Source organism: Macaca nemestrina, chromosome 16, assembly GCF_043159975.1.
Source record: "Macaca nemestrina isolate mMacNem1 chromosome 16, mMacNem.hap1, whole genome shotgun sequence".
NCBI classification, from domain to species: domain Eukaryota; kingdom Metazoa; phylum Chordata; class Mammalia; order Primates; family Cercopithecidae; genus Macaca; species Macaca nemestrina.
The window spans coordinates 38613601-38626419 of NC_092140.1; the positions used below are offsets into that span (position 1 = coordinate 38613601).

General features: G+C 41.0%; 1 protein-coding gene across 24 annotated transcripts in view; it reads left to right on the forward strand.

The window, feature by feature from the left end:
• Positions 1-12819, forward strand: part of LOC139359089 (uncharacterized) — a 672031-nt gene that overhangs the window by 191776 nt on the left and 467436 nt on the right. For 21 of the 24 annotated variants that reach the window (XR_011614728.1, XR_011614729.1, XR_011614724.1 and 18 more), the window contains one exon: positions 11089-11197. The exons of the other annotated variants lie outside the window; for them this stretch is intronic. Coding sequence is in view for 15 of the 21 variants with exons in the window: in XM_071081221.1 (XP_070937322.1) it covers positions 11089-11197 (109 nt within the window). In the remaining 6 variants the exon portion in view is untranslated. The remainder of the gene's footprint in view (positions 1-11088; positions 11198-12819) is intronic. 24 annotated transcript variants of the gene reach the window in all.

Sequence of the window (12819 nt, forward strand, 5' to 3'; positions counted from 1 at the left end):
CTTAGGATTGCCTTGGAGATGCGGGCTCTTTTTTGGTTCCATATGAACTTTAAAGCAGTTTTTTCCAATTCTGTGAAGAAACTCATTGGTAGCTTGATGGGGATGGCATTGAATCTATAAATTACCTTGGGCAGTATGGCCATTTTCATGATATTGATTCTTCCTATCCATGAGCATGGTATGTTCTTCCATTTGTTTGTGTCCTCTTTTATTTCACTGAGGAGTGGTTTGTAGTTCTCCTTGAAGAGGTCCTTTACATCCCTTGTAAGCTGGATTCCTAGGTATTTGATTCTTTTTGAAGCAATTGTGAATGGAAGTTCATTCCTGATTTGGCTCTCTGTTTGTCTGTTACTGGTGTATAAGAATGCTTGTGATTTTTGCACATTAATTTTGTATCCTGAGACTTTGCTGAAGTTGCTTATCAGCTTAAAGAGATTTTGGGCTGAGACAATGGGGTTTTCTAAATATACAATCATGTCGTCTGCAAAGAGGGACAATTTGACCTCTTCTTTTCCTAACTGAATACCCTTGATTTCTTTCTCTTGCCTAATTTCCCTAGCCAGAACTTCCAACACTATGTTGAATAGGAGTGGTGGGAGAGGGCATCCCTGTCTTGTGCCAGGTTTCAAAGGGAATTTTTCCAGTTTTTGCCCATTCAGGATGATATTGGCTGTGGGTTTGTCATAAATAGCTCTTATTATTTTGAGGTACGTTCCATCAATACCGAATTTATTGAGCGTTTTTAGCATAAAGGGCTGTTGAATTTTGTCAAAGGCCTTTTCTGCATCTATTGAGATAATCATGTGGTTCTTGTCTTTGGTTCTGTTTATATGCTGGATTATGTTTATTGATTTGCGAATGTTGAACCAGCCTTGCATCCCAGGGATGAAGCCCACTTGATCATGGTGGATAAGCTTTTTGATGTGTTGCTGAATCCGGTTTGCCAGTATTTTATTGAGGATTTTTGCATCGATGTTCATCAGAGATATTGGTCTAAAATTCTCTTTTTTTGTTTTGTCTCTGCCAGGCTTTGGTATCAGGATGATGTTGGCCTCATAAAATGAGTTAGGGAGGATTCCCTCTTTTTCTATTGATTGGAATAGTTTCAGAAGGAATGGTACCAACTCCTCCTTGTACCTCTGGTAGAATTTAGCTGTGAATCCATCTGGTCCTGGACTTTTTTTGGTTGGTAGGCTATTAATTATTGCCTCAATTTCAGAGCCTGCTATTGGTCTATTCAGGGATTCAACTTCTTCCTGGTTTAGTCTTGGAAGAGTGTAAGTGTGCAGGAAATTATCCATTTCTTCTATATTTTCCAGTTTATTTGCGTAGAGGTGTTTATAGTATTCTCTGATGGTAGTTTGTATTTCTGTGGGGTCGGTGGTGATATCCCCTTTATCATTTTTAATTGTGTCGATTTGATTCTTCTCTCTTTTCTTCTTTATTAGTCTTGCTAGTGGTCTGTCAATTTTGTTGATCTTTTCAAAAAACCAACTCCTGGATTCATTGATTTTTTGGAGAGTTTGTTGTGTCTCTATCTCCTTCAGTTTTGCTCTGATCTTAGTTATTTCTTGCCTTCTGCTAGCTTTCGAATGTGTTTGCTCTTGCTTCTCTAGTTCTTTTAATTGTGATGTTAGAGTGTCAATTTTAGATCTTTCCTGCTTTCTCTTGTGGGCATTTAGTGCTATAATTTTCCCTCTACACACTGCTTTAAATGTGTCCCAGAGATTCTGGTATGTTGTATCTTTGTTCTCATTGGTTTCAAAGAACATCTTTATTTCTGCCTTCATTTCGTTATGTACCCAGTAGTCATTCAGGAGCAGGTTGTTCAGTTTCCATGTAGTTGAGTGGTTTGGATTGAGTTTCTTAGTCCTGAGTTCTAGTTTGATTGCACTGTGGTCTGAGAGACAATTTGTTATAATTTCTGTTCTTGTACATTTGCTGAGGAGTGCTTTACTTCCAATTACGTGGTCAATTTTGGAGTAAGTACGATGTGGTGCTGAGAAGAATGTATATTCTGTTGATTTGGGGTGGAGAGTTCTATAGATGTCTAATAGGTCTGCTTGCTGCAGAGATGAGTTCAATTCCTGGATATCCTTGTTAACTTTCTGTCTCGTTGATCTGTCTAATGTTGACAGTGGAGTGTTGAAGTCTCCCATTATTATTGTATGGGAGTCTAAGTCTGTTTGTAAGTCTCTAAGGACTTGCTTGATGAATCTGGGTGCTCCTGTATTGGGTGCATATATATTTAGGATAGTTAGCTCTTCCTGTTGAATTGATCCCTTTACCATTATGCAATGGCCTTCTTTGTCTCTTTTGATCTTTGATGGTTTAAAGTCTGTTTTATCAGAGACTAGTATTGCAACCCCCGCTTTTTTTTGTTCTCCATTTGCTTGGTAAATCTTCCTCCATCCCTTTATTTTGAGCCTATGTATGTCTCTGCGTGTGAGATGGGTCTCCTGAATACAGCAGACTGATGGGTCTTGACTCTTTATCCAGTTTGCCAGTCTGTGTCTTTTAATTGGAGCATTTAGTCCATTTACATTAAAGGTTAAGATTGTTATGTGTGAACTTGATCCTGCCATTATGATATTAACTGGTTATTTTGCTCGTTAGTTGATGCAGTTTCTTCCTAGCCTCGATGGTCTTTACATTTTGGCATGTTTTTGCAATGGCTGGTACCGGTTGTTCCTTTCCATGTTGAGTGCTTCCTTCAGGGTCTCTTGTAAGGCAGGCCTAGTGGTGACAAAATCTCTAAGCATTTGCTTATCTGTAAAGGATTTTATTTCTCCTTCACTTATGAAACTTAGTTTGGCTGGATATGAAATTCTGGGTTTAAAATTCTTTTCTTTAAGAATGTTGAATATTGGCCCCCACTCTCTTCTGGCTTGGAGAGTTTCTGCCGAGAGATCTGCTGTTAGTCTGATGGGCTTCCCTTTGTGGGTAACCCGACCTTTCTCTCTGGCTGCCCTTAAGATTTTTTCCTTCATTTCAACTTTGGTGAATCTGGCAATTATGTGTCTTGGAGTTGCTCTTCTCGAGGAGTATCTTTGTGGCGTTCTCTGTATTTCCTGGATTTGAATGTTGGCCTGCCCTACTAGGTTGGGGAAGTTCTCCTGGATGATATCCTGAAGAGTGTTTTCCAACTTGGTTCCATTTTCCCCCTCACTTTCAGGCACCCCAATCAGACGTAGATTTGGTCTTTTTACATAATCCCATACTTCTTGCAGGCTTTGTTCATTTCTTTTTCTTCTTTTTTCTTTTGGTTTCTCTTCTCGCTTCATTTCATTCATTTGATCCTCAATTGCAGATACTCTTTCTTCCAGTTGATCGAGTCGGTTACTGAAGCTTGTGCATTTGTCACGTATTTCTCGTGTCATGGTTTTCATCTCTTTCATTTCATTTATGGCCTTCTCTGCATTAATTACTCTAGCCATCAATTCTTCCACTTTTTTTTCAAGATTTTTAGTTTCTTTGCGCTGGGTACGTAATTCCTCCTTTAGCTCTGAGAAATTTGATGGACTGAAGCCTTCTTCTCTCATCTCGTCAAAGTCATTCTCCGTCCAGCTTTGATCCGTTGCTGGCGATGAGCTGCGCTCCTTTGCCGGGGGAGATGCGCTCTTATTTTTTGAATTTCCAGCTTTTCTGCCCTGCTTTTTCCCCATCTTTGTGGTTTTATCTGCCTCTGGTCTTTGATGATGGTGATGTACTGATGGGGTTTTGGTGTTGGTGTCCTTCCTGTTTGATAGTTTTCCTTCTAACAGTCAGGACCCTCAGCTGTAGGTCTGTTGGAGATTGCTTGAGGTCCACTCCAGACCCTGTTTGCCTGGGTATGAGCAGCAGAGGCTGCAGAAGATAGAATATTTCTGAACAGCGAGTGTACCTGTCTGATTCTTGCTTTGGAAGCTTCCTCTCAGGGGTGTACTCCACCCTGTGAGGTGTGGGGTGTCAGACTGCCCCTAGTGGGGGATGTCTCCCAGTTAGGCTACTCAGGGGTCAGGGACCCACTTGAGCAGGGAGTCTGTCCCTTCTCAGATCTCAACCTCCGTGTTGGGAGATCCACTGCTCTCTTCAAAGCTGTCAGACAGAGTCGTTTGCATCTGCAGAGGTTTCGGCTGCGTTTGTTATTGCCCTGTCCCCAGAGGTGGAGTCTACAGAGACAGGCAGGTTTCCTTGAGCTGCTGTGAGCTCCACCCAGTTGGAGCTTCCCAGCAGCTTTGTTTACCTACTTAAGCCTCAGCAATGGCGGGCGCCCCTCCCCCAGCCTTGCTGCTGCCTTGCCGGTAGATCACAGACTGCTGTGCTAGCAATGAGGGAGGCTCCGTGGGTGCGGGACCCTCCCGGCCAGGTGTGGGATATGATCTCCTGGTGTGCCTGTTTGCTTAAAGCGCAGTATTGGGGTGGGAGTTACCCGATTTTCCAGGTGTTGTGTGTCTCAGTTCCCCTGGCTAGGAAAAGGGATTCCCTTCCCCCTTGCGCTTCCCAGGTGAGGCAATGCCTCGCCCTGCTTCAGCTCTCGCTGGTCGGGCTGCAGTAGCTGACCAGCACCGATCGTCTGGCACTCCCCAGTGAGATGAACCCAGTACCTCAGTTGAAAATGCAGAAATCACCGGTCTTCTGTGTCGCTCGTGCTGGGAGTTGGAGACTGGAGCTGTTCCTATTCGGCCATCTTGCTCCGCCCCCCCCTCAACAACTGTTTTTAAATCCCACATAAAATTATTGACACAGGTCAAACTGCTACCCTAAAAACTAGAGAGATTGGCAGATACAGAGATCAGAGAGCTTACTGGGAGCAGAAGCCATATCTGGAGACTTAAATTTTTTTTTTTTTTTTTTTTTTTTTTTGAGACGGAGTCTCGCTCTGTCCCCCAGGCTGGAGTGCAGTGGCCGGATCTCAGCTCACTGCAAGCTCCACCTCCCGGGTTCACGCCATTCTCCTGCCTCAGCCTCCCGAGTAGCTGGGACTACAGGCGCCCGCCACCGCTCCCGGCTAATTTTTGTATTTTTTTTTTTTAGTAGAGACGGGGTTTCACGTGTTAGCCAGGATGGTCTCGATCTCCTGACCTCGTGATCCACCCACCTCGGCCTCCCAAAGTGCTGGGATTACAGGCTTGAGCCACCGCGCCCGGCCCTGGAGACTTAAATTTAAACACTTAAAAGATGATTAAATAATTGCTGAAGTCTGAAAGATTAAAAACCCTGGGAGCCCAGGTTTTGGAAGGCAATACCCATACTTTTATGAGTTTTACCTCTAGGAGCTTTATCAAGCTCTCAGGGTCAAGGTCAGAGGAAAATTACCTCATGCTTCTAATACCAAGAAGAGAAGAGTAACTATTTTGAAATATACCTAGAGCGTTCTGTGCCCTCGAAGGAAACTATTTTATCAGCTTCTAACCAATGTGAGTTTTACCAGAGCTTAATAAACCTATGAGGGAAAGTAAATACCCAACTCCTGCACCCTCTGGTCTTCTTTCTCACGTGAGGCAGAAAAAACTAGAAAGTATGTGCAAAGATCACAGTCTAGGGGCATAGTCTCACTAAAAGACTAAGACATGGTAATAAGATTGTAGAGTACTTTCTTCCCTCCACCCCCACCATATCAATAGGGCTCCTGTATAACCCGAGATTATAGCTGAGAGCAATTTCAGAGCACAAACTCTATTTAAGAAGGATTCTCTAGAGAAGCCCAAAGGCAACAAGGAAAAGAGAAACAAAGACACTAGAGGAAATGTTAGTCTCTGATACCTATAGGTACAGCAAATAGTAAACACAGTCTAATTCCTATACAGATAAACATGAAACCTCACTCTAAAAGGCCATATGCCTCAGTTCCTTCAATCTGATAAAATGTCTAGCTGTTAAAAATAATTACAAGGTGTACTAAAAGGCAAAAACAAAGCAAAACAAAAACAACAGCAAACAAAACACAGTCCAAACAGACAAACCAAACAACAGAACCCAATTTAGATATGGTGGAGATTTTGGAATTATACTGGAAAATCAAAATGGAAAATATGGACAACATGTCAGAACAGATGGGTAACCTAAGCTGAGAAATAGAAACTCTAAGAAATAATAGAAAGAAAATGCTAGCAATAAACAACACTAGCAGAAATGAAGAATGCATTTAATGGGCTCATGAGTAGAAATTCACATTTATATAGAAGAATAATCAGTGAGCTTGAAAATATGCTCATAGAAATTTTCATAACTGAAATGCAACGAGAAAAAAATAAGGAAAATGATGGAAGAGAATATTCAAGAAGTGTGAGACAACTACAAGAGGTGTAACATATAAGTAATGGCATTACCAGAGGAGAAGGAAGAATGAGAAAGAAGAATAAATATTTGAAATAGTAATGACTGAGAATTTTCCAAACTTAATGACAGACAGCAAACCACAGATCCATGAAATTTAAGCTCATGAAGCTCAAATCATGAACATCAAGCAGCATAAATACAAAAAACCCTATATTTAGGCATATAATATTCAAACTGAAGAAAATCTAGGATATTAGGCATATCATATTCAAACTGAAGTAAACCTAAGATATTAGGCATATCATATTCAAACTGAAGAAAATCTGATAAAAAGCAGAAAACATCTTACCTAGAGAGGAACAAGGGTAAAACTTTTATCAGACTTCTCTTCAGAAACCATTTAAGCAAGAAGAGAGTAGAGTGAAATATTTAAAGTGTTGAAAGAAAAAAAGACAACCTAGAATTCTGACTTCAGCAAAGGTAAAGGTAAAATAAAAATTTTCTCAATCAAACCAAAATTGGGGAAATTTTTACTAATAGACGTGCCTTACAAGATATATTAGTTTTTTTAGAGAAAGGAAAATAACACAGGTCAGAATATTTTATCTACATAAAGAAAGAGTGTTACAAAAGGAATAAATTAAAGTGAAATAGAATCTTGTATTTTTTAGAATTGATCTAACCAATAACATTTATTTAAAACAATAACAACAATATATAGCTTATGGGTAAGTGAAATGAACGACACCAGTGTTCTAAGGGATGGGAGGGAGAATTGGGAATACTTTATTATAAGATACTCTTACTACCCATGAAGCAGTATACTGGTATTTGAAAATAGACTTCGATTGTGAAAATTATTTTATAATCTGTGTAATATCAATTATCTATTGTTTTAAAAAAGGCAAAATAAGGTATTTCTACACCTTCTTCATATTCAAGGCCAAGTCTCCCGATCACGTTTCAATTCAGTCTCTTATATACACAGTATTGTCCTTCCAGTTATCAATAACATGGTGATGCAATGTATCTTAAAGGAAGTCATAGAACTAAAACCAAATTGTGCTGGCATTTAACATGGCTTTGGAATTACTATATGTAGTTAATCTACCTTGGACTCTTCCTTTAGGAATTCTGGAATGCTGCTAAATTTGTCTGATGCACCACCTTCTAACTCCTTCCCACATCCATTTGGTTCTTGGGTATAAAAGGACTGGTGCTTTTATTGTGCTCAGGTTTTGCTTTTATACTGCTGAAACCTATTCTATAAGTTTTAATTCATGCACTATTAATATTTGCACATACAGAGGCAATGATGACGGCTTGATCCTCACATGATACCAATAATTATAAGATACAATCTAATTTTAGAAATATTAAAATTTAGAAAAAAGAGTTCACTGCAGTATTGATGAAACAAAGTAAATTATTTGGATGACTCTTGTGCTTAAACCTCCTGTATTAATCTGTTTTCATGCTGCTGATAAAGAGATACCCAAGACTGGGCAATTTACAAAGGAAAGAGTTTAATGGACTTACAGTTCCATGTGGCTGGAGATGCCTCACAATCATGGTGGAAGGCAAGGAGGAGCAAGTAACATTGTACATGGATGACAGCAGGCAAAGAGAGAGCTTGTGCAGGGAAACCCCTCCTTATAAAACCATCAGATCTCTTGATACTTACTTACTATCATGAGAAGAGCATGGGAAAGACCGGTCCCCATGATTCAATTACCCACAACTGGTCCCTCCCACAACACCTGGGAATTCAAGATGAGATTTTGGTGGTGACACAGCCAAACCATATCATTCTGCCCCTTTCCTCTCCCAAATCTCATGTCGTCATATTTATAAACCAATCATGCCTTCCCACAGTCCAACAAAGTCTTAAATTATTTGGGCATTAATTCAAAAATCCACAGTCCAAAGTCTCATCAGAGACAAGGCAAATTCCTTCCACGTTTGAGCCTGTAAAATCAAAAACAAGTTAGTTACTTCCTAGATACAATGAGGGTACAGGCATTGGGTAAATATAGCCATTCTGAAGGGGAGACATTGTCCAAAACAAAGGGCTACAGGCCCCATGCAAGTCCAAAATCCAGTGAGGCAATCAAATGTTAAAGCTCCAAAGTAATCTCCTTTGACTCCATGTCATATCCAGGTCACACTGATGCAAAAAGTGGATTCCCATGGTCTTGGGCAGCTCCACCCCCGTGGCTTTGTAGGGTACAGCCCCACTCCTAGCTGCTCTCACAAGCTGGCATTGAGTGTCTTCAGCTTTTCCAGGCACACAGTGCAAGCTGTTCATGGATCTACCATTCTGGGGTCTGCGGGATGGTAGCCTTCTTCTCTTGCAGCTCCACTAGGCAGCAGCGCAGTGGGGACTCTGTGTGGGGGCTCCAACCCCACATTTCTCTTCTGTATTGCTCTAGCAGAGGTTCTCCGTGAGTGCCCCCCACCTACAGTAAACTTCTACTTGGATATCTAGGCATTTCCATACATCCTCTGAAACCTAGGCAGAGGTTCCGAAACCTCAGTTCTTGACTTCTGTGCATGTGCAAGCTCAACACCACGTGGGAGCTGCCAAAGCTTGGGGCTTGCACCCTCTGAAGCCGCACCCTGAGCAGTACCTTGGCCCCTTTTAGTCATGGCTGGAGTGGCTGGGACAAAGGGCACCAAGTCCCTAGGCTGCACACAGCAGAGGGACCCTGGGCCTGGCCCACAAAACCATCTTTTCCTCCTAGGCCTCCAAGCCTGTAATGGGAGGGGCTGCTGTGAAGACCTCTGACATGCTCTGAAGACATTTTGTTCCTTGTCTTGGTGATTAACATTTGGCTTCTCATTACTTATGCAAATTTCTGCAGCCAGCTTGAATTTCTCCTCAGAAAATGGGATTTTATTTTCTATTGCATTGTCAGGCTGCAAATTTTCCAAACATTATTTCCAAACATTATTATTTGCCTTTTAAAACTTAATTCCTTTAACAGCACCCAAGTCACCTCTTGAATGCTTTGCTGCTTAGAAATTTCTTCTGCAATATACCCTAAATCATCTCTCTCAAGGTCAAAGTTCCACAAATCTCTCTAGTAGGGGCAAAATGCCACCAGTCTGTTTGCTAAAACATAACAAGAGTTACCTTTGCTCCATTTCCCAACAAGTTCTTCATCTCCATCTGAGACCATATCAACCTGGATTTAATTGTCCATATGATTACCAGCATTTTGGTCGAAGCCATTCAACAAGTCTCTAGGGAGTTCCAAACTTTCCCACATTTTCGTTTCTTCTTCTGAGCCCTCCAAACTGTTCCAACCTCTGCCTGATACCCAGTTCCAAAGTTGCTTCCACATTTTTGGATGTCTTTTCAGCAGTGCCTCACTCTGTTTTTACCAATTTACTCTATTAGTCTGTTTTCAGGCTGCTGATAAAGACATACCTAAGACTGGGCAATTTACAAAAGAAAGAGGTTTGATGGACTTATAGTTCCATGTGGCTGGGGAGGCCTCACAATCATGGTAGAAGGCTGGGGAGGAGCAAGTCACGTCTTACATGGATGGCGGCAGGCAAAGAGAGAGAGAACTTGTGAAGAGGAACTCCCATTTTAAAAACCATCAGATCTCATGAGACTTATTTACTATCATGAGAACAGAATGGGAAAGACCTGCCCCCATGATTCAATTATCTCTCACTGGATCCCTCCCGCAACAGACAGGAATTCAAGATGAGATTTCGGTGGGGACACAGCCAAATCAAATCACCTCCCCAGTTGATTGTGTGCTGAGCACTGTGATTTCCCAGTCTGATCTTCTGTAAAGGAAGTCTTTGCTGCCAAGCTCGTGGGAGTGCTCAGAGGACAGTCGGCAGCTGTCCATCCATCTGGGGACTTCACAGTTGCAAAGAGACCCCATGTGCCAAGATAATTCCCCTTTCAGAGTGGCCCACATCCACTGACTGATGGAGATAGGAGTATAAAGGCCTAGCTATATCTGCTCAGCATGTGACCACTCTTATTGGCCATGTTAGCTCCCTGTGGGTTTGGCTGAAGATGTTAGATCTTGCAGTCCAACTTCTCACTTAGCCCAATTTTGCCTCCCTCCCTACTTCCCACCAGTATTAATCCCAAGGACATTTCCTAATAATCCTCTTATATACTGAACTTTATCTTGGAATCTACTTCCTGGAAAATTCAAAATATAACAACTTTCTATGGCACTTAGAAAAAAAGTCAAAACTTTGCTGGCTGCGGTGGCTCACACCTGGAATCCCAACACTTTGGGAGGCCAAGGCTAGTGGATCAATTATGGCCAGGAAGTTGAGACCTGCCTGGCCAACATGGCAAATACCTGTCTCTACTAAAAGTACAAAAATTAGCTGGGGTGATGGGACATGCCTGTAGTCCCAGCTACTTGGGAAGCTGAGGCATGAGAATCACTTGAATCTGGAAGGTAGAGGTTGTAGCACACTGAATTGCAGCCTGGGTGACAAAGTAAGACTGTCTCAAAACAAAACAAACAAAAACAAAAAACAAAGCTCAACAAAACTCTTTCCAGGGAACGTACAGTTTTCACCCTACTTCTTAGCTTCATCTCCTGCCACTATCTCCCTGGATTCCCAGGTTCTAGACATACTCACTGCTATAAACTCAATGGTGTCACCCTCAAAATTTACATGTGGAAGTCCTAACCTTTAATGTGATGGTATTTGGAGATGCGGCCATTGGGAAGGATTAGACTTGGATGAAGTTACCAGGCTGGGGTGCTCATGATGGGATTAGTGCCCTTATAAGAAGGGACACCAGAAAGCTTACTTCCTCTCTTTCTCTCTGTCAAGTGGGTACACAGCAAGAAGGCAACCATGAGCAAGCCAAGAAGAGAGCCCTCAAGGGGGAACCAAAAGGCTGGCTGGTACCTTGATCTTGGACTTTCCAGCCTCCAGAATGGTGAGAAATAAATTCTTGTTATTTAAGCCATACCATTTCTGGTACTTCATTATTGCATTCTAAGCTAACACAACACCTGCTTTCTACTTTTTGAAAATGTCAAGCTCATTCTCTCTTCTCCCCACCGTTCTTTGCTATGTGTTATTCTTTCTGTTTATGCAGGTCTCCTCTTGAGTGGTGCTTGTTTAGCAAGATCTCTGACCACCACATTCAAATTAGTTCCACTCTCTTATTCTCTTCATAACATTTATAGCACTTATATTAAATCAACCAAGTTACCATATTTGATTGTTAATTAATTTGTCACTTATCGGACTGTTTCCCTCACCTCCCTACATAAGAATATCAGTTCCATGAAAGCATGCTATGGTAGCTTAACAAATATTTATTGAATGAATGAATGAATGAATCATGATTTAGAAAGATGAATACATATATGCTACCACCACCCCACATAGTCTCCTTCTAGGTGATCTGAGAGACCTGAGAAGACTGTTGCTTTAAGCCATGATTCTCTCAGATCTGGCTTGGCTTAGAAGAAGGTATGTACAAGGCCTAATCATTAGCTATTTTATTTCTGTCATTGTTGTGAAGTGCTTGCCCAGTTAAGGTTTAAACACCAATTAGAAGATGCTGCAACAGCCATATTGTGAATTTCTCAGTGCGGTCTGAAAATTAACCCAGTATTTGGGGTGGCAGATGTCACTCAAACTGGGTTGTTTATTTAAAGGACCCTCCTGAAGAAAGCAGTCTGGCCTGGATATCTTTCAGACTGGATTGGAACGAGTCCTGGCCCTTCTGCTTCTGGTGGTTACTGTTCTGAAAGACATCCAATTGCAGCACTCTACAAATAGTTTAGTGAAAAATGCCGAGAGTGTCTCTTTATCTTTATCTTGTGTTCTTGCTAAACTGACTGAGTTCAGTATCAGCTTCTGGAAAGCATTCTAATAATCTCCAAAGTGTTTAAGAAGCATTACTCACATTATCACAGAAACATGTCTTGCTCCAGAAATGTATTTACTGTTCTTTTTAGAAACACAGATGCATTGTAGGTAAATAATACAAAACAGTTACTTTCTTGCCAAGGGAAAATGCTGTTTTTGTATTTATCTGTTTAAGAAGCAAATGAAATCACTCATGCTGGAGGAAGATGTATGATAGATGAAGATCTTAGACTTGCTCACTTCTTAATCTCTATATTTTTTCATAACTATATTTTCTAGTTTATGGTTTTTTTGGTTTAACTGGGGAAGTCCTATCTTCTTTCAAGTCAGCCCGGTTTTAACAAACAAAAATATATTACCTTAACTCTTCCATGGTTAGGAGTCATGGCTTCTGTTAATTTACCATCTGGCAGCATGCTGGGAAAAAAATAAGTTTGTGTAAGTCTTGGAATGAGGAATTTAATGTCTCAGCATTTAGAGATTATCCATTACTTTATAAAGTTTTAACTTGTTTGAAATATCAAATTGCGAATGATTACCCTTTGATGACAGAGAATTTGAATGAATTAACAGCGGCAGCAAAGAGCATGCCTCCTCTTGCTTTCTTCCCTCTATTTAATGGTATAACAGCCATACCATTTACAATTAGATGGTCATTTTCAAAATGGCAATTTTTTT